A 22,723-nucleotide genomic window follows, 5' to 3' on the forward strand; every position below is an offset into this window, starting at 1 on the left:
GTCTGTCTCACTCACTCTTCTTGTCTGTCTCACTCACTCTTCTTGTCAGTCAGCTCGACTCACTCTCCTCACTGGAGAAATGAAATCTGATCTGTGATGCGACTGTCGTTCGTCACGCTGCATTGAGCAGCCGCGTTCAGTTTTTAATTGTAGTGTCTGTTCTTTTACTGAACTAAATTATTTTTATTACTATAAAAAATCAAAACGACGGTGGGGGTTGGTGACACGGTGGGCAAATGACGTAACCGGTGTTGCGGCTCAACACCGCAAGCCTAAATTGAATTAATGTGCAAAATTGGGATATCGTGTAAAACATTTGCCAATAAAGCACCGTTTCCATTCAGTGAGTTGAAGAGAACAAAATCGTCACTTCCTGATTAACTTTCGTTAAATATCACAAAGAAAAATTTAATTTGCTGCAGTAGGAGAAGGCACTGTATATAATAAGTTTTGTATACTATAAATTACGAGCTTCAGAGCACGCAGACGAATCTTATTTTTGGAGTCTGCTGTTTGGGAACCCAGTTCTGGGAGTTAATTATAACGAAGCACTTTGACGAGACTTTGCTCAAGCATTTTAGAATGACAAAACTAGCATTTCAGATGCTGTGAAATGAGATCGGTCTGTTGGTTGGTCCAGTTTTATGCTGTCCCATTGCAAAGTCACATGTCTTTATTGATGGTTTTCTCCATAGTTTATGCACATGGTTTTTTACCGGATAAGAAATTTATCCAACTTAGTTGAGCGCATAAGTTTTTTTATGCACATTTTTAGAATTTATGCATATCTTGGCATCCAGCGTTTTTTATGCAATATCCCAAAATGCACATAAAAATAGGTGGATGGAGACATAGCTATTGATCGTCTCTAAGCCTATCCCAATCCACAGTCTCCTCTCGCACTCTGTTTAGTGCCTCTGGTGAGGCAGGAGACATGTTGGTAATATTTTGGGTAAATATTCATGAAATTGGATCATCTTCGGCCAGCTATGAACACATCATGCCAGGACCAGCTGGGACTGAAACATGGATTTATCAAGAGTCTTTTAGAGCTACTTTACAGCAGTCTCTGTTGTTGAGTTTCCATCATTGATTCTGTTATTTCTCTGTATTGTACAAAGTATATGACCCTGGAGCACAAAACCAGTCATAAGGGTCAATTTTTCGAAATTGAGATGCATGCATCATCTAAAAGCTGAATCAATAATATTTCCATTGATGTGTGGTTTGTTAGGACAGGACAATATTTGGCTGAGATTAGACTTGTGCCGGTATTCGGTAATGCGATATATCACGGTAATGAATATGCACGATATTGTTATCGTGGGCTCTTCTAAATACCGTGAATAATTATATATTACAAGTTATTCAGAATTTTGAATGCATTTTAAGAATACTTTTCCCATCAACTGGTCAAAATGCACAACACCACTGTATGCTGCGTGAAAGATGCGTGCGCACTCTGATGTAAATAAGCGCGGACGAGAAGCACATGGCGGAACACATGAGAGACGCTCTGGATGAAAGCGCACTATCACTCTCTGACAGCAGATGGCGCTAAACTGCAGAAATAATAATAATAATAATAATAATAATAATTCATTTAAATGCAGCCGTTACCCCGGAAACCCTGTAAACAAAGCAGCTGCTCTACTTTCTGTTTCTGAATCGTGTTTAAATCTAATCAAATATTAAGTTTTGATATATTTACGGTAGGAAATTTACAAAATATCTTCATGGAACATGATCCTTACTTAATATCCTAATGATTTTTGGCATAAAAGAAAAATCTATAATATTGACCCATACAATGTATTGTTGGCTATTGCTACAAATATACCCCAGCGACTTAAGACTGCTTTTGTGCTCCAGGGTCACATATATAAAATAAAGGTGATTTGACGTAATTTATGATGCTATTTTTGATCCACATGCTCACTTTACTGTACTCTTTTCCACAAGTGCCTACAGTTCTCCAAATGTTTTGGAGATGGTGATATTGCAGTTTGGTGTTTATGATGCTATCATGTATAAATGCCATCATGGGTTTTCCTTTATTACCTCCTGTTTTTGCATTGAAGTATTGCAATGAAGGCTGTTAAATGTCTACTGGCTCTTAGTGGATATGCATGTGAGGAGGCCAGATGAACTTTAGCCAGTCATTGCTGTTAAATAACACGTTTGTCCGGGCTTTGTCTTGTGGTCTCAGGTGGTGCTGTATTTCATCGTGACGGCCGCGTGTGGAGGACTGAGCTGGCCGAACTGTCGGAAGCAGTAGATTCTCCCTCAGTATGTGAGAGCACTTGTTCTGCTCCTCTGACTAGAGCCTCACAAACACAGCACAGCACTGAACTCCTGCTGTGTTTCCTGTGCTGTTCCAAACAATACTTCAGCATCATCGCCTTCCCATGTTGATCGCTATCGGATATTTTTGAGTCTTTGGGTTCTTTTCACGATGTTGTAATGCAGTTCAACTACATGAAGAATTTAAAGGAGTAGTTCACCAAGAAATTAAAATTGTCATCGTTTTTTTTTCTGTAAAACACGAGATGTTAATGCATACTGCTCCGTTCCATTCCATGAAAATAAAAGGGGATTTATTCTGTTTAGTTTTAGAAAGTGCCATAAAATTATCATAAAAGTTGTCCGTATGACTTGTGTACTGTATTCAGTGTTTACTGTACAGTGTATACTAGCTTTATGTGAGGAACGAAACTGAAGTCATTATTGACCTCTTCATTATTGTAGAGCTTAATTCTCATTTGCTGTTGCATTTTGCAGATGCTGCACATGCCAGTCTGTCACATTACATGCGGGACACATCCAAATTTACATTTTTTTAACACATATTCATTATTATTAAAGTACAAATAGTTAGTTGAGATATTGAAGTACTTGAATAGTGAATTTCAGTTGGGTTTGTTTCTTCCACAAAGCTATTGTAAGACTTGGCATATCGTGTGTGTGTTATGGACTACTTTTATGATACATCAGTTTTATGATCTGTGTCCTATTTTATTGCATGGAAAAGCAGTGTAAATCATCCACTAACCACCTCGGTTTTGTGTGTTTCATGGAGGAAAGTAAAGCAGGACTGGAACGACACGAGGCTGAGAATATGAGTGCATGACTTTTCTAGTTTTTGGTGAACTACTCAAGCCAGCGGTTACTAATCCTCTTCATAATTTACAGCAGAAGAGCTTAAAGAGCAATAATGAAATAGAAACTGATGAGTTTTGAGAGCGATGACCTGGCACTTGTATTTGCTCTGTTTTAATTAGGTTTGCTTGCAACAGTCATGATATGAATGTAATCATTTACATTTATAGTTAACTTACTAAATGTATTTTCTACAGAATTAACTAATGTCAGTCACCAAGATTGTTTGTGATTATTGAGTAGCATATGAAGTAGTTTGTCTACTTTAAAGTAGTCGTGAGATATTGTTCGCACAGCGCAGAGCTAATTGAATGAAAAAACTGCATGTTTTTGGGTGAATCTCGCAAAACCTGTCCATGTTTCAGCCCAAATTAAAGAGCAAATTATATTGTGCGTAAAGAAAATGAAGCTGGATCATGATGAGGCCTTGTTATTTTGCATTGACGTATCGAGCACATTTTCCTAAAATTATCACATGAAAAAGAAAGAATGAATCATGTATAAGCTTCTAATTCTCACATGAAATACAACAGATACACAGAATAGTAAACAACCATGTATAGAAAACAGAATATAGAGCTACATCCAAGTATAGTGTGATGTGCAGGAATGGAGCCAGTATGTACAGGCAATTTGAATTTACATATTGTATTTAAGATTAAAGTGCTGTGAAAAGTTTATACACCATAAAAAGTGGTTTTGTCCCCCCCCCCCCCCCCCACAACCGTCTCAGCACTAGGACCATTGTTTTTACACTTCACATGCTACCCTTGAGAGATATCGCACAGTGCTAGTTTTCACGGTTACGCTGACAATACTCAGCTCTATATTTCCCCGATGACTGACGAAACATACTTAGCTAAATTACAGTCTTTGCTAACACACTATAACTGATTCATCTGGCCCAATTTCCCAAAACATTTATTAAATACAATTTTCCAGGTTTGCGTGTTTTCACTGTTATACGCTTGGGGGCGCTATTACGCATCTCCTGAATGAGTCCAGAATGTCCCGATCAAAAACACAGACCAGGAAGACAGAAACGAATGATCTCATATGTAAGCATATGCATATGAAAAATAATGTGATCATCAACACTAACCGCATATAAATGAAAACTGCCTAAATGTCAATCCAGAAAGTGGTAAAGGCCTGTGCAAGTTTTGGGAGGACTGATGGAAGCCATCTGCTGCATCTTTGCTTTGATAATATTACTGAATATGATCCAGATGTAGTATTTGATAAATATGCAATTTTCTCAGGTTTTTGCTCAAAATGTTACTTTGTTAATGAAACGTACATACATTCAAGTGTTGATAAAAAAAAGAATGCTTGAAGCTAGAATAAAGCTGATATTTTTTTAAGTAGCAGTAAATGTCTGAGAGATGTCTGCTCTGTTTTTTTATTTTGATGTATTGCATGATCAGATATACATACAACAAAATATTCTGGGGACTGTGAAATTTTAGTGAAAATCATCAAAAATGCTGGCGTTGGCTGGTAACTTTTTTCAAAAATGCGGGAAAGAGTTAATTCAGAGAAAACAGGTGTTAATTATTGGACTAAAAGTCTCCATATGTAATAAACTAAAATACTAACTCTTGATGTCTGCTCAGTCAGGTCTTCATCATCAGGTAGGAATCTGGGTGTGCTACTTGATAGCTATTCGTCATTTGAAAGCCACATTTCTAGCATTTGTAAAACCAGTTTTTCTATCTTAACTCTTTCCCCTCCGGCATTTTTTTTTTATTTTTTTTTTTAGGTTGCCAGTCTCCGCCAGAATGTTTTCATTTTTCACAAAGCTTTCATGGCCCCTAGAATATTTGTTGTACGAATATCTGAACATGCAGTAAGTCAAAAGAAAGAGCAGAGCCTTCGCTCTTAAACAAACCCCATTTTATTCTAGTTTCATGCATTCTTTTTCATGCAATATTGAAAAGTGTTTTACCAATGCCTTTCTTTCATAATTTTATCATTCTTGTACATAAAATGCCGGTGTTTTCTTCACTCGCTGGCTGACTTGGTATTGAGTTGCCATATGGCAACAATTAATTTCTACTCATCTGAAAAAAACAAAAAACAAACAATATATTGCACTATGGGAATTAAAAGGGCAGGCCTTTAGGTAGCCAGTGATGTGCTGTTTTTAACCCTCAATCTGTCCTTGGGATCAATATGACCCCAATCAATTTTTACTTAGTTAAAACAAAATGGTTCCCTTCATCTCAGCGGAATACGATTTTGTGACTTTTCTACATTTTCTATCTATATTCACATAAAAAAAATTTAAAAAACGGGTTGATTCGGTTGTTCTGAAGGTATGTACATTTTTTTTTTTACTAATCTGGTACATTGAAATGAATGGGAAATGTGAAAAAATCTATATATATTTTTTTCATTTGTCAAAAAAAAAATCAATAAATCCAGCATACATCTGAAAATGGCCACACAAAAACGAAGGCCTGATACTAGAGCACAAATGTAATGTGGAACGAGCATACTCACACCATTCATATCTGCTTATTGCAGTTACTTTTGTTTTGTTTTGTTTCGGGGGGGGTGGTTATGTGTGGTTTTTATGTACATTTAAATAAAATTGTTTTGATTGTACTTTTTAGATTGAAAAAAAAAAAGTGACAATATTTTATGAAAAAAAAAAGTTTTAGTGACAACTTTTGGCATTTCTGCAAATGTATGTGGCATTATTGCAAGAGCGGGCACTTCGAAATACCTCAGACAACAAAAACTAATTCTAACCTTTGAGAAAAATACTGTTTTTAATGTATTTTATAATGTTTCAATGTATATTTACAAAATATATATCAGAAAAGTTGTGAGTAGCAGTTAGCCACTTCCAGAAAAATGAATGGATCTCTATGGGCCTCTGCTGGATATATATGGTCATTACACGTTTCTTTTTTTTTTCAACTGTAAAGTTTTTCTCTAACCAGCAGATGGCAGAATTCTACACCCAACACCTAGATCAATATCCAGAAACAACTTAAATCAGATTTAGATCATCATTTAAGTGATTTTGTAATGAAAATGTAATATTTAACATGCAAGCTAATGGTGTAGTTGAGGATTTTTGTGGTAAATAGGTACAAAAGTACTTCTCATCTGTACATTAAAGCTGTGTTTTGGGAGATAAGTAGTAAACAAACAAAAAAAAAAGATATATTATTTGTATGATTAAAAATGTATATTTTTTTTACAATTACTCTTATCAATTTTGGGGTCATATTGACCCAATACCATTCGTGTAAACAGGAAATGAGAACCATATGAGGGTTAAGTCACATGACATTTGCATGTCCATCCAAAACACTTTATCACCACCTGCTGAACTGCTCCAGAAATTGCTGTTAACCTCATCTCTACACATCTCTTCTCAAGGAGGTTTTTTTTTTGCAGCCTCTAAGTAAATTAGATATTTTTATTCACAATTTAACTTTATCTAACATAGTTTTACTGTAAATTGAGAAAATATTAATGTTTCCATACAGCAACGCTGTACCTCAGTGGAATTGCAGTCATGTATTTCCCCATTGGGATTTTTTATAGATAGTAGCATCAATAATAGGATTGCAGTTATTTATTTGAAGCGTTTATTGCAGTGTAGTTGAATTCATAAATAACAGAATTATTTCTTCTTTTCAGAAAATGAATAAAGCAATGTTTTACAGAAAGTCCAACAGGAAGAGTGCAGAGTTATGCGATTTCGCATAACTCTTGGAATTAGCTCTTCCATGCGAGGAGAGCGAGGATGAGTTCAATGATAGGGATCTACTTGTTTTTGGTTTGCATGAGTTCTGACTATATACATCTGTCAATTTCTAAAAGAAATGTGCATTTACATCAAAAAGAAAATCTTTTTTTTTTTTTACCATTTTCCATTGTGGTACAGCGTTGCCATAGCAACGTTTCCTGACCCTTTGATTTCATCGTTTGCTGATTTTGCTCTCAATCATGACAATGAAATCACAGAAGAAAATCATCGTGTCAATAATGTTCTTTAATGTCAATATGTACATCACCTGAAAGAAAAATAAAATTTTAAAAATAAGTGAAATAAATACAATATGATACAATTTCCACAATGTCTTTAAAAAGTTTTATGGAATATTTTTTTCCCCTCCATCTGGAGCAGAGAGATGCGATTTCGTGGATCCAATCTCATCTACATCTTCATTCACCTCATTCGACTTTATAAATATAGATTTAATTCTCCACCTTTTGCTCATGTACTTCCCATTCAACGAAAGGCAAAGAGCGGTCCGAGACTGGAACAGACGAGCCTCAGTGCAAATGTGCTCAGGGATCCTCACAAACGCATGATGAACGAGACTATATACACCGAGTGCTTCTGAGGTAATGCCATGTGGTCCGCAACACTAACGGGACATGAAGGGGCTCACAGATGGAGAACGGAGAGAAACGCACAGGTCAGAACCGTATCGTGCCTGTTTTTGGACCGTTAAGATGCTTCTGCACGGTAACACTGTTGACAATTCAACTCATTTTAGGCGTATTCATCCAATTCTCATCTCATCTGCTTCTCATACACAAAAAGGAGAAGTTCACTTCCAGAATACAAATTTCCTGATCATTTACTCAGCCACGTCATCCAAGATGTTTATGTCTGTGTCTTCAGTTGCAAAGAAATAAGGTTTTTGAGGAAATCACTGCAGGATTTTTCTCCATATAGTGGACTTCAATGATGCTCAACGGGTTGAAGGTCCAAAATGCAGTTTCAGTGCAGCTTCAAAGAGATCTACACTAGTCAAACGATTGGTTATAAATATTACTTCTTTCAGAAAATAACCAATCGTTCGGCTAGATAAGGCCCTAGATAAGTGTGGATCTCTTTGAAGCTGCACTGAAACTACATTTTGGACCTTCAACCCGTTGAGCACCATTGAAGTCCACTATATGGAGAAAAATCCTGCAGTGATTTCCTCAAAAACCTTATTTCTTTGCGACTGAAGACATGGGGCTGAGTAAATGATCAGGAAATTTGTATTCTGGAAGTGAACTAATCCTTTAAAGTGGGAAAACTAGACATCATTTCACCTGTGAAGTATTCAGAAGAAGGTTGTATTTCCTGTAGCACACACTGGAGAATTGAGCCAAGATAAATCCTGATATTAATAGGAAATCTGTGAGAAAAGGGCTTGTTCTTAATGGTCCTACAAACAGGCTCTATATGATGTGGAGATTTCTTCAGGAGATCTGGTTGTGGAGGGCAAGAGCGGCTCGCTAACACGGGATGAGAGATGGAGCTGGTGTTCTTCCCTCTACCAGAGAGAAGCAGAAGGGCACTCCTGAAGAGTACGCCGAGCTCCTCAGGACATGTCTGTAGACGTCAGCTTCTTCATGTTCCTGCGCTGGGCCAGACTGGAGGCAGCCACCGGCTCCAGAACCGGCTTACACGTCTTGTGGTTCAGAGCAGAGTATGTGGCGGCCATCGCTCCCTACGAGACACACCACACACTCATACTCCATATGCCAAAACATTACAATCTGCATGTTTCAGAACGTTTATTCTCGATTTTTAACTACTTGAAAATGTGACTACAACATGATTCAAGTAACTTGTTCTGTATTAACCCTCTAGTTAAAGAAAATTCTATTCCGAGTGCAGCACATGATGTGAATGTTACACAAATCACTTGTTAAATATCTTTGCAGAAAAGATGCATGAGCTACAACTACATCTTGTGTAAACTTGTCTTATACATATTATACGTGAGTGTGAGACTCGTGCAGAAATCAACAGCACTCCCAGAAAATTATAGACGCATAATGCGGTAGTAAAAAAAGATATTTATAATATATGATTATGTTAAGCAGCATTAGCCTACACGAACAAGATGTTTCCCCGAATATCAAAACGATTGCAATGTGACACTGATTTTATATAATAGTAGTTAAAATTAGATTACATTTTAGACATAATATTGACTGGTTTTGCTCAATTTCTCTGATGAAAATCGGTCCGATCAAAGCCACAGCAGAACTGTTTTGTGTCTCCGAGTAACACAGCGGTGTTTCGTTACTGAATGAATCCACGCTTTTGAATGAATCGAGCGAGTCAATGATTCAGTGGCCCATTCATAAAGACAGCAGTCACCTGCCTTGTTTCTGAATGAATCAGCCGTTTGAATTAATCTGTTGAATGAATGACTAAACTCACTCATTTTGCTGCCACCTACTGGTGGTTTGGTTTCATATTTAAAAGTACCATTGTATATTTCCTAACATGTCTTATGTGTGTTTTTAAAATTTATTTAAACATTAAATTTTATACAATTATTTATGCATTTGAAGCTTTGCAGTGTAATGCATCTATGGCAGCTCAGCTTCATCAAACAGTCTGAGTAAATACATCTAATGCTTCAGATGCAGCTTCTGTGTTTGCTGCAGTGGAAAGATGGAGTTTGTTCAGCTTTACAGTTTTTTAATTGATTTAATGGATTGAAACAATGTAAGAATTTGATGTGAAAGATGACATTTAATAAGGTTAAGGAAAAAATTACTATTTATAAACATAGTGGGGAACGACATCTGATTTTTGTTTGTATATGCTGTCAAATATAGTTCTTAGAAAGAAAATCGGAATCGGCAGGTCACACAAAAAAAATCGGAATAGGCCAAGAAAATTGCAATCGATGCATCTCTAAATATCAGACATACAGTAGTTGTTACAGGTTTTTTATTCGACTGCGCTGCTTTTCCATTGTTTTTCTATGTAACATGGTTTGACTGTTGCGCTCGTGGCTCTTGCATGAAACGGCAGTCTAAAAATGTGGTGCTCAAGTTAAAAGAAGTTTATTCCTATCTTCTTGCATGTTTTTCCTATTCCACTGCTCGCGTCGCATCTCTGTCAACACAAAAGCGCATTCTGTGTGATACGAGCGTGTCACGCCACATTCACACTGGGTGTCAGCGTTAACGCTTGACGGAGGGCGTTTCTGAAGCTTGGTGCTGACGCAACCGTCATAGTGACAACAGCCAATCACATTAGTTTTCTGGTGTTGCATGAACGTGATTGGCTAGCGTCTGCGCTAGGTTATTTGCATAAGGCGATCTGATTGGCTGACGCCTGCATTGGCGCTTGATAAGTTGAAAAGTTTTCAACTTCTGCCGCGAGCAACGTACCCAACGCAACAGACCCACAATTCATTTCGCCAACGCTTGACGTCACTCCATTCAAAGTAAACGAGAAGCGTTGACGCCGACGCCCCGTGTGAATGGGGCGTCACTCATGAGCAGTTAATCACGTGCGGTCGGGTCATTACTATTTTCTCTTTACTGTTATCACCGGCATATTGTCAAATTCTAACATAATTCTTACATTTGGTAATATTTCTATTCAAAAATCACAATTCCTCGACTTCTAAAAACTAAAATCATGGCACAAGGTTAAATTCGTGCCGTACCTTGACCAGATGAGGCGCCTCGTGGCGCGTGAGCTGGAAGTGTGGGTTCTGGTCGCGGAGGGCGATCCACGAGTGTTTGAGCACTTGTTCAGCCGAGTATCTCTGGTGAGGGTCCACATGCAGCATATGTGACAGCAGATCCTGCACACAACACCAGCTCTCAACATCTGCTGTGAATGACTGTGCTCCTCTGAATCAATCACAGGCACCTATTAGGATTTATATATGAAGAGTTCATTTTTTTTATTTTTTTTTCCAGAAATCACGTTTTTTTTTTATTGTGCATTCCAAGTAATATCAATCAAACTGCAGTTGCGTTGTTTTGATTAAATAATAATAACTTAAACAAATACAGGTAATTTACTAAATTAAAGTTCATTGAAAGTATGTTTTTTTTTTTTACATATTAAAAGTTTGTTTTAAAGCAAAAGCAGATAACTCCACATTTCATGTTTTAGAGTTAAGAGTTTCGAGTTTTAGAGTTTGTAATCTCCTCAGATAACAATGTAGACGCCTGACAAACGTTGTTGTTGTTGTGATCATAAACTGTATGGATGTGATTACATGCAATACACAGAGCTTTTCCCTCATCATTGTAACGCGCTGCTTTTGCAAGCTTCCGTGAAAACCTTTCAGCTTTTATTTTCCTTTCACCCTGAAGATGATATCACAGGTTCATCAAGTTTGTCTAAATTATCCATCCTCGATCACTTTTAGTCAGCTTTGAAAAGACGTGCTAGCTGAGAGGAGTTTCGTCAAAGTGAAAGTAGCCTTGTCACCTGACCTGAATACAGCGTGCTGATTCGCTAAAATGGACTTATCGGCTTCAGTTCAAAAACAATAAGGGCGCTTGTCGGCTTCTGCAGTAAAACGTGAACTCACGATGCCTTGAAAGTAAGGATGCTATGATCAGGATTTTTGCAGCCGATACGGAGTACCGATTTCTTGTCATGGTGATCGGCCGATACCGATGCCGATGCTTCAAGCTTTATATAGACGGTTTCATCGGGCGCACGCGCCTGGCCCGAAATTAACTTCCGGTCTGTGTTTGTTTATCAGTCTGGCGCCGGCTACAAACGCAGTTAAAGTTAAGGTGATGAGTAGACTGAAGTTGGGCTCAGGTGGTTGTGCTGTGGGATATGTTTCCCATACATTTATTTATTTGTGGCGCTCGCCACAATATCAAAACTGACGGATTTTCCAAAAGGCTTCGTTGAATAAACATGAGCACGTAACTGCACGTTTAAAAATCAAAACGAGGCGCAGGTGTTTTTATATCACTGTATTTCTGAAGGAAGACTAGCCTTAGAAAATTTTCGATGTCATTTTCATTTCATCTTGCATGTTATATGCCTGATAAAGCAGCGTTTGTGAGCTCAGCGCTGCTTTGTGTACAGCTATTACCGGGGAAACCTCAGTTTCTGTTCTGTCCTCCACGCTGTGACAACTCACAAAAGACTATTTTTAACCAAGCAGCACGGAGAGCCGCTTCAGAAATGTGCCGCGGCTGGCTGATAAACACAAGCATTATAGCGGCCGAGATCAGCTCCGGTGGCCGTGGAGCCGTAACGCACCGCAGACGTGTGCAGTGAGGCGCAGATCAGCTCTAACATCACTGAATCTGCTGTGTAGATGAATCATGCAAAACATACACAACAGCAAATTTTTCATTGTTTCTCGAAACGTCATGGCATTGCCACACCGGCAATGACATGACTGCGGCGCGAAATCATTTATGTCCCCACGCATCATGTACGTCGTCGCATGTTGACGTCATCAAACTGCGATCGGTTCGTGAGATCGGCCAAGTTAGTGAGTACCAATCAAGTCATAAAATATGATTATCGGCCGATACCGATCTCCGGCCGATCGATCGGAGCATCCCTACTTGAAAGTGGACAAAACCGGCTTTTTTGACAAAACGTGTTTAGGGTTCAGATCGCGCTATATGTGGAGAATAATGCACGGCAATCACCCAATTTTTTTTAAAGTGGCGTTTATCGGTTTTTGCAAATGAACTCTTCATATGTACCATAAAGGCCAAGCCAGCCACTGACTGGTCGCCTGCACCAGATATATATTTTAAGCCAGGAATGTTGTTGAACTGTGACTCGTCATGAACGCATGATAACTCGTCTGCTACCTTCGAGGAGTCGGACACCGAGTCCCAGTTTCCTCCGCTCAGGGAGAACTTCCCGCTGCCGATGCGCAGCAGGATCTCCTCCGGCGTGTCGTTGGGGCCGTTGGCGAACGGTGTGTACCTGCACAGAGAAACACGGGATTCACATGCATTCGCATTCATTTAGCCTTATCTGGCTAGTTCAGAATCCAGTTTCCATGCAATGTTTGTTTGGTTTTTGTTAAAAAAAAAAAAATGTAATGCATCCAATCATGTACCAATATAGAAACAAATTTATGGAATGTAGTTTATTTCATTTTTTTTTTATGAAATTAAATTTTATTTTATTTCTTAAAATTAAGAAATCCATTGATTGTTCAGCCTACTGCTGTAATGTGTCAGACTGTATATTAATGCTGTAGTAATTAAATCACTGTGGCAAGAAATGCAAGAGATTTTTGGCCAGGACACTCCTCTGAAATAGATTCTAAATCTCAGATTAATAAAGTTCTTAGTTAACTAAAGGTTAAATAAAAAATTAAATAAAACCTCTTTGTCATTTTGTTACGTATTTGGATTTGATGTTTTTCATTTGTTTTATAAACGATCCAAGTTAAAATGTTTTATTAAATTCAAAATAGATCGTGATTACTCTCATTTCAAAATTAATATTATCAAGCATTATTTTATTTTGATATACAGTCTTGTGAAAAATACACAGCAGCTATACAACAGTACTAGTTTATGAAGAGCCTAATGATTGATCTAAAAAGTCTATAACAAATAAAAAAAATAAATATTTAATCAGTAATTTAATAAAATAAATAGTTTTGTTTCAGATGGATGAGGAAAATATTTAATATTTGGAGCTTGTCGAAAATCATAAGTAAAACTGCAGGCGTGCAGTTACTGTCGACAAGACGGTTTTTATTTATTTGCAATATAATTTTATTTCTATTCTAACGGATGAAAAAATAAAGTAGAGTGTATCCAAGGAGCACATTTTTGAGTCATTATATGAAAATGTTATTTTAAATGTTTTAAATGTATTTAGTATTATTTTATTTTTTACAAAATGCAATATGCAAAAATGCATCAATTTAGTTTTTAACTGCATCTAAGAAAAGAAAAAAAAAAGTGCATTAGCACAATGTTCTCTCATGATTAAAAGAATGTTATTACTATCTCTTTTATTTTGTTTCAACAGGTAACATTTTGGAAAGGAGACCTCCGAACTCTAAAACATAATGATTTTTTTCTTTAATCAAAACAAACCAATGAAAAACTTCTCAATTGGAAAAGCTTGGCTTTCTCTGCCACATCAACCCACAGCTGGCTTGACTGCATTCTCATTACTCATCTCCATTACTCTCCATTTCACAGCAACAGCTCTTTTTGTTTATTTAAGAATGACACCGTCCTTTACGCACACCATTTTATCAGTAAAATGCCGAATTGACAGCTGTTTGTTTTAAAGCATCTCCACTCTGTCAGTAACAGAAGAGAAGTTCTGCAGATGTCACACAGACCCCGCCAGCATGGTGTAGAGCAGGACTCCCAGACTCCAGATGTCGCAGGCGGCGTCGTAGCCCTGCCGCATCAGCACCTGCAGCACATCAGAGACACGTGAGCGAGGTCTGTCTGTCTGTCAGTGCAGCGGTGCATGCGCAGCCGCAGAGCCTCACCTCAGGAGCCACGAAGTTAGCCGTGTAGCAGGGAGTGAGCAGCAGCCCGTTGTCTCCTCGCAGCTGCTTGGCGAAACCGAAGTCACAGATGCGAATGGAGTCGGGGTTCCCTGAATCGTCCATGTAGAGGATGTTGCTGGGCTTCAGGTCCCTGTGCACCACCTGCAGGAGGAGCAGATCGTCACCGCATCAGCATCTGCAAACGCTCTGCTGCTCAAACTAGACGGTTAAGACTAAGAGTCAGTCGAAACTTCTGATAGCTCAGGATCTATGTGCTCTGAATCTGCTTAAATAGAGTGACTCCCTCCCAATCAGTTTCACACTAGGACAGAGTATTTAAACCACTCACGTCATTTGCATGCACCAATACACAGTGTATAATAAAAAAAAAATCATAAAACATTTTAAAGCATGCAAAATGCCATGTAGAGACTTCTGTGGACTTATCAAGCATGGGAGCTCTGAATATGAAATGCTTCACGAAGGCCATTAGCGTATGCTAAAACGTGCCCCTTTTAGACTTGCACACTATTCATTTACTAACTGCTTGTTTTCTTAAAAAAAAAAACAAAAAAAAACACTAGCTTCTCTATTCGGTTTTCTTTTATTATTATTATACAATTAACAAAAGCAAAAAAGGCCTCTAACACTAGCTTGCTCTATTGTTTTTCTATTCTATCGGTTTTCTTATTTATTATATAATTTTTAAAAAACCTTGCTACGTGTACTGCATTAAGCTAACTGAGGCTTGTTATAACACTTGTATATCATTGCTCTTTTCTTGATTTTGATTGCTTCTATTGTCCTCATTTGTAAATCACTTTGGATAAAAGCATGATAAATGATTAAATGTAAATGTGTTCAGACTGACACATCAAGTGAAAGTAGAAAGGCGTCTCATTTTAAAATGCAAATTAAGTTAGCAAAACAAAAGCAAGCAATTAAATGCAACTATCCTTGTTAAACATCAAATACTTGGATAATTCATTGAATTCCAATATATAGCACAAGTAATGATGTTTCTATGTACAGTATGTTTAACAGAATTACTGTCCTTCATTAATAAGAAAGCATGTGTGATTGTAACATCATGTCATGTTTAGAACAACTGATCAATTGAGTATCAGCAGAGCTGTTAGGTAACCTACAGCCCAATTACAAATTCAGACGATGAAGCGGACATAACTTTTCAAATCTGATTTTCTGAACATTTCCAAATAACTTTTTTTTCTTTTAATAATTAATTTCCTGGATTATTATAGGTAAAGTAATCACAGTTCTTTGCATTCTCAACATGCCATTTACATGATTTGTGCAGAACTGATGAGATTTTGAGAGCTGGCAGATGGGGGAAATAAATAATAGAAATGAACAGCATTTTACAGTAATTATGTTTATGACTGACATGTATACAATAACTTATTCTTGTAAATGAGGTCTACAGTAATTCACAAGTGTGACCACTAGAGGGTCCTAATAAGTCTTCAAATCATTTTCATGCAGACTTCCTCACCAAACTGGACATGTCTACTAGATAATATTTACAACACACCTAGATTTCAAATTACAAATTTGACTCCGCATTTCTTCATACGAGTAAAATGCATGATGATCTCTAGCCGTCAAGACCATGGGCAATTTTGCCTGGTTTAGAATATATGTGACCCTGGAGCACAAAAGCAGTCTCAAGTCGCTGGGGTATATTTGTAGCAATAGCCAACAATACATTGTAAGTTGACCCTTATGACTGGTTTTGTGGTCCAGGGTCACGTGTGTGAGATAATTACTTCACTAAACTATCATGAAGAAGTGTCAGAACGGTCACAAACATTTATGATTACAATGATAAATTCAAACAATGTTTGCTTTTGTAGAGCTAACATAACCAGCAGCAGCAGACACCAGACAGTTCGTGGTAAACACGGCTGTGCCTCCTGTTAAGCGTGGAGTGTTTAGAGTGAGGGCAAGCGTCTCTCACCCCCTGGCAGTGCAGGTAGTCCACAGTTTTGGTGATGGTGTAGAGCACAGCGCTGGCCTCTCGCTCCGAGAAGAACTTCTGTCTGAGGATCTTATCCAGCAGCTCGCCGCCCTTCATCAGCTCCGTCACCAGATACACGAAGCGGCCCTCGTCGTACACCTGACACACACACACACACATACCTGAGTGAGCCGCACACACAGCTGGAGACCAGAGACCAGAGCCGCGTCACTCACGTCCTTCAGCGTTATGATGTTGGGATGCTGGCCGTACCGCATCAGGATCTCGATCTCCTCCGACGGGTCGCGCTTGCTCTTGTCAATGATCTGTTTGACACCAGAACAGTGAAGACATTACACCACGGGCCGGTTGCACCAGCTAGATGTAAAAATGCTGGGTGTAAGCCCTGCAACGTCCAGCTTTACGATAAATATTTACACCTGTTGCACCAAATAAAACTACAGCCAGGCGCAACTACGCTCAACATGATGATCATCCACGCCAACAGTGATAGCTGAGACGACATTCACGCTGCAATGGCTACAACTACTAATAATAAAGAACCGAACTGCCACCGTGCCATGATTTCATTGAGTAAACATTTCTTAACAAGTCTGCGTTTTTATATCTGAAGTCTGAAGCAGTCTTAAGTCGCTGGGGTATATTTGTAGCAATAGCCAAAAAAAACATTGTATGGGTCAAAATTATTGATTTTTCTTTTATGCCAAAAATCATTAGGATATTAAGTAAAGATCATGAAGATATTTTGTAAATTTCCTACCGTAAATATAGCAACTTAATTCTTGATTAGTAATATGCATTGCTAAGAACTTAATTTGGACAACTTTAAAGATGATTTTCTCAGTATTTAGATTTTTTTTGCACCCTCAGATTCCAGATTTTCAAATAGTTGTATCTCGGCCAAATATTGTCCTATCCTAACAAACCATACATCAATGGAAAGCTTATTTATTCCGCTGTCAGATGTATAAATGTCAATTTAAAAGAAATTGACCCTTATGACTGGTTTTGTGGTCCAAGGTCACATATAATGAATGTAATACAAAGCTTCTCTCTAGAGCTATTTTTTTCTAGCTGACTATAATTTAATGTACAATAAATGTCTTTCCTGAGGTAAATGTGACTTTACATGACATTGTTCACGGGTTTTATTGACGTCTTTCTGTGGTTGAAAAAAAATTGTGTCGAGTTTCTTTCAACACTTTTCTGATGTTCATTCGTGTTTATTTTTTGCTATAACTAGTAGTAAATATGAACAGATGATCGGTGCACCAGCAAACGCCTCACAGCGTCAAAGCCACATTTATAGTTTGTATTTTTGATCAAATTGACAGAATTTGAAAGCTGATTAACCCTTTGGGGTCGACAAACGCGGATACGCGTTTTGTGGCATCTTCTCCTGACCTTCATTCCCCTTCATCATTATCATTTGCATCCCTATATAAAAGTAATGAGTTATAATGTTACGAGCCTAATGGCAGTAAGAATGATTAGTCAAAACTGTACTGTGATAGGATATTCTCGGTTCACGAATATAGCCATATATGTTTATAACTATAGTTTTTGGATTGTATAGGCCTACATACAAAGCATGCTTATGTTTATGAATGTAACTAAGCTTCTGTTCATGAATATCTGCTCTGGTGTAAATATTTTGAATGTGCTATATTCTACACAAAATGTGTCTTAGAAAATTTAAATCAATATATTGTTTTCTGTGCGTAAACAAGATGATTATCACATCATTCTGAAGCAAAAACTATAGACTTCAAGATCAGTTCTCAAAAGTCTTGTGAACAAATGTTCTGTATGTGTTTTATGACCTTATTTCAGTGACTTTAAAATTGTAGTTTTTCACTAAGCACACATAAAAGTTGTTTTCTCAAAGAACTTCTCCAGGGCCCCAAAACACCCTCGGACCCCAGAGGGTTAAAAGTAACACAGCACAAAACATTGTGATTATCGGATATAACAAGATGAATGAATGGACTTGAAAACGTGAAATATTTCCAAGCACTGTCCTCCAAAGCAAGATTTTGCATGGTGCAGTTTCTTCTAATAATCCCAGATCACATATAATATTTTACTGCATAATTACAAACAGATATATACAGTTAGGTCAATTACTGTCGGCAGTGTGGGATTTAGCTTATCCTGCCAGAAAAGACCATAAACATTATAGTTCATGCCTGCAGTAATAATTAGGCTAATTAACAAACATGAATCCTAAACGCTAAAAATGCCTGAGCAAATCAAGACTTTTTGACTAGGCAGGAGATTTAGTCGCAGACGCAGAACTACGCAACAGGTATTAATTCTACACACGGCTCAAAGTGTCTCACCTTCACAGCAAACTCCATGGCGGTGACCCTGTGTATGCAGCGCTTGCATATGGAGTAGGAACCCACACCGATGTCCTCCTTCAGCTCGTACACATCTACAAACTGAGCCGAGCCTCCGTGCATCTGACACCGCACACACACACATACACACACACGCACACACACATAAACAATACATACACAGCTCACTGAAATACAGACAGATAGATTAGTGATTTACCTGCACTATGGGGAGAATGTTGACTAGCGGGGCACTTCTGCTGTCCTCCAGAGAGACTGGAGCTACAAAACTGAAGCCTTTGAAGAGCTGGTGAGCGTTTGCACTGGGGGGAATGCCTGGAGAATCTGTCCAACACACACACAAAACACAAGTCAAGCAGGAATACCTGAATACATCAGCACTCGCTCTCGTGTGGTCTCTCTATTGCACCTTTGGGAGTTTTGGCTGTGAATTCTGGGTCGAAGCAGAAGGTGTCGTCTGGTCTCCCTGTAGCAGGTTTGAATGGAGGCTGAAGTTCTCTTCGGTACAGTTTCTACAATCACAAACAAACACATGCTACTCGTATAAAATATACTTAAACTGACACATACAAACAAGGTAAAGGCTGACCATCAGCCAGACTGAATTCAACAAGAAACAGCATTAACAACCCATGGATTTCTGAGTGTAGCAGCACAATCTGGACTGGATTTTATTTATAATGATAATGAGTCAGAGCTGAACGCAAGCTTGCAGTCAAAGCATCTCTTACATTTGCTTTTCAAATCTTTCCATTCTTTTCATCATGTCATGCAATCTTCATTACATTCATGTTAACGAGCCGAAATTACAATTTCAGAAAGGCTGCATTACCTACAACAGTGACCTAAAAGAAAGAGCCACGCAAGTTACATTTTAATTGAAGATTATGAAGATTTTTTTTTCCCCTTTGGAATAAAATAAGATGCTTTTACATGTAGACTATGCAAATTTAAACACATTTTTCGGTTTAGAGCTTACATGTGATCCGTACCTGTTAAGAAACACCGGTACATCAGCTCTGGGAATTTCTCAAGATTAGAAGTAACATTATTGCACATTACCGAGCTCAGTTTTGGCACTATGTGCAAACAAAGCCATAGGATTAATGGGTTAGGATGCTCTGACGCAACAAGGCTGCTGTGAAGCAGTGCATCGTAATGAAATCACTTTGATTGCTATCAGTTCTCTCTGAAATTGCCTGCAGCTGTCATGATGTGCCTTCAGTCGACGGACGTCTCCATTTCTGATGCGCTGCTGAGCTACTCCAGCCGAGTTAAATGCTTGACTGTCTCAAAATGATTTTATTCATCAAACCGGACAAAAAGTGAAGTCCATCGGAACTTTTAAATGTATGAAGAGTAGCAATACAGAAAAATTACACAAAGCCATTGGCACATGTGGTATGTTTCAACAGAAAAGACAATTCACAATTTTGCTAAAAAAAAAAAAAAAAAAAAAGAGAGTAAGAGCAGGAACGTGAACGGTCTCATTCTGATCTGATGCTGACTAACTGTAATCTGTGACTGAGGCAGGTTGTACTGATGAAGCTCTCTCTCTCTTCATGGTCAGTGCATCAGCGTTTGGTCTCTCAGACGCTCCTGACGGTAATCATTAGTCAAACACAGCAGGATCTGGCTCAGTGATGGAGGACAGGACACTACACTGAGAGAAGTGTGCAATGCTGGGATAAGAGATATACTCACATTCCAGTCGATGGTGGAGAAGAACGCGTGTCGTTTGATTTCCTCCACGCCGTCAGGACCCGCTCCTGGAACAGAGTACACCACAGTCTGTTTCCATTACAATTCAACAAGCCCTGGCCTAGTGTTTTCATTCACACAACAGGTGACTTACCTAAACGGTTCGTTGGATTTCTTTTGAAGAGCATTCGTAAAAGACTTTGTGCTTCCAGACTTAGAAACTGTGGCATTCCCAGCTTTGCTCTGAGGTGCAGGAACAAACGGGAAAAGTCACAACATTACCAGCATTTTATGTGCACAGTCATCATGATCACTAAACAAATGAACGGTGTCTGTTGTTGGTTCTTCAGTTTGCCAGTCAATCTCATTTCTATCTGGCAGCCTTGACTAGGGATTTTCATTTCGGTTATTTTTCCTAACTGACAACTGACGCTTGTTAACCGATTATTAACCGTTAACCGACAAGATTATTTTTGATTGCACCGGCGCCGCATGCACACACAGTTAAGCTTTGCTACCTTGACAATGCAGACTGTTCATTATCATAATAAAATACAGTCAGTCAAACATATGGGAAAAGAATTATGTAGTAAAAAATATGTAGTAAAATCTGTTAAGCCGTTAAGTGTTATCACAGTACCGCCGTGATGGTATGCAAAACATTTTGTTTTGTGGATATTGGAACGCCAGTGAAGTACTTAAATAATAATTTGGCATTCAAATACATCGCGAATACGGAAACATTTGATTTTGTGTCGAATGAGAGACCCAACGTTGGTTTCAGTTTCGTTTTATCCTAAATGAATTAGTTTTGGCTTGTCGTTTATATTGCTATAGCTTCTTATATTTTTAATTCTCGTTCTTTTCTAAATACTGTTAATTGAAAGGCTTTGTTGTGGAGTGAGGGGAACTAAAATAGCCTAGCTATGTTTACAGTGTTTATTATAATGTTTGTACACATTTTGCGTCGGCATTAGGCATTTCTGAATTAAATAAAAAAATGCGTCTTAGGCTATACGCGACTTGTTTTTTCCCCCTAAAAAACACTTTTTTTTTATAAGTTTAGCGTATTTTAACCATGCAGCAAACCTTTTAAAATATTTTTATAAATTACTGAAAAAATAAATAATTAAATTACTTTTTAAACCGTTTAACTGATTGTATTAATCGGTCAAAATTATTATGGTCGGTTAACCGGTTAAAATGAACATCCCTAGCCTAGACAAAAGATTTGACCAATCAAGCATCACGTAGACTGGCTTGTTGTAACAGCCACACTTACTTAAGAATCATGTTCATAGTCTCGTTCCTGTCTTTTCCTTGGAACGGTAACGTGCCGGTCAGCATTTCAAACTAGGGGAAAAGACAAACAAAAAAATATATAAATAAATAAATAAATCAATGACTGTCAAACAAGGCAAATCAACCAGACATTTACACGGGTAAGTTATCAAAGCACTATGGGAATCCAATGTGTGACTTCAATGCATATGTTCTCTTTCAGTCAATTCACTCAGTACAACACAGATATCATGTGTCACACTAAAGACACCTCAAACGTCTCTGTGCTTTTTTTCTGTCCACATAGTGGAGGTCAAAAGAATTCACAGCAGCATTCTTCACAATATCGTCTTTAGTGTTCCACAGGAGAAGTCGTCATACAGGTTTGGAACGTCATGAGGGAGAGGAAATCGTGACAGAACTGTCATTTATGGGTGGACTGTCTCTTCAACTCAGTAACAGCAAGACCAGACTATGACTGAGAGTGCAAAACAAGAGCACAGACAACAAAACAATTACACCTATACATTCTGAAAGAGAAATTCAAACTTCAGGAAACTATAGGATACACACCAAAGTGAGTCCAATTCTGCCACCAGGGGGCACTATTTTATTGAGGAATTTTTTATTTAGTTTGAATGTTTTTGGTTTAAGTTTAGCCTAAATATGGATTGGAAAAATCTAAAAAAAAAATATATGAATTTCAGCAGCCAATCAAACTTCAGCAGAAAATAACTTTAAGAACTATCATGAACTGAATGGCATATCACTGTAATATGCATAGAAATTCGTCCAGGTGAAGCAGTGTACTGAATTTAAGAAGCTCATTTACATGTTTACTAACAACACTCCTTCAGTTCCCTGCATGCATTACCAAACGACAGAAATTTCCTGGCACTTTTATTTTTATTATTGCTTTTGAAACTGGTCACAGATTGTTTGCTCCATATCAATTGTGCCATATTCACTCTTCA

At 38.0% G+C, this 22,723-nt stretch overlaps 2 protein-coding genes across 3 annotated transcripts in view; one reads left to right on the forward strand and one right to left on the reverse strand.

Annotated features, from left to right (window-relative positions):
* Window positions 1-3,695, forward strand: part of sybl1 (synaptobrevin-like 1) — a 14,878-nt gene extending 11,183 nt beyond the window's left edge. Inside the window, exon 8 of the mRNA XM_016469014.1 lies at window positions 2,210-3,695. Coding sequence (XP_016324500.1) covers window positions 2,210-2,278 — 69 coding nt within the window. The 3' untranslated portion in view covers window positions 2,279-3,695. The remainder of the gene's footprint in view (window positions 1-2,209) is intronic.
* A 4,454-nt stretch (window positions 3,696-8,149) lies between these two features.
* Window positions 8,150-22,723, reverse strand: part of LOC107674878 (ribosomal protein S6 kinase alpha-6) — a 31,169-nt gene continuing 16,595 nt past the window's right edge. The window contains exons 10-22 of one of the 2 annotated variants that reach the window (XM_016469012.1): window positions 21,751-21,821; window positions 20,623-20,711; window positions 20,472-20,536; window positions 19,177-19,279; window positions 18,967-19,091; window positions 18,747-18,869; window positions 16,620-16,709; window positions 16,384-16,542; window positions 14,406-14,567; window positions 14,250-14,326; window positions 12,745-12,862; window positions 10,602-10,742; window positions 8,150-8,633 (exon numbers count right to left, since the gene is read on the reverse strand). In XM_016469012.1, coding sequence (XP_016324498.1) covers window positions 8,505-8,633; window positions 10,602-10,742; window positions 12,745-12,862; window positions 14,250-14,326; window positions 14,406-14,567; window positions 16,384-16,542; window positions 16,620-16,709; window positions 18,747-18,869; window positions 18,967-19,091; window positions 19,177-19,279; window positions 20,472-20,536; window positions 20,623-20,711; window positions 21,751-21,821 — 1,452 coding nt within the window. In that variant the 3' untranslated portion in view covers window positions 8,150-8,504. Of the gene's footprint in view, window positions 8,634-10,601; window positions 10,811-12,744; window positions 12,863-14,249; window positions 14,327-14,405; window positions 14,568-16,383; window positions 16,543-16,619; window positions 16,710-18,746; window positions 18,870-18,966; window positions 19,092-19,176; window positions 19,280-20,471; window positions 20,537-20,622; window positions 20,712-21,750; window positions 21,822-22,723 lie in introns of both variants that reach the window. The other variant, XM_016469013.1, reaches the window with a different exon arrangement.

The sequence above is a fragment of the Sinocyclocheilus anshuiensis genome, unplaced genomic scaffold (genome assembly GCF_001515605.1).
Source record: "Sinocyclocheilus anshuiensis isolate Anshui unplaced genomic scaffold, SAMN03320099.WGS_v1.1 scaffold1133, whole genome shotgun sequence".
NCBI classification, from domain to species: domain Eukaryota; kingdom Metazoa; phylum Chordata; class Actinopteri; order Cypriniformes; family Cyprinidae; genus Sinocyclocheilus; species Sinocyclocheilus anshuiensis.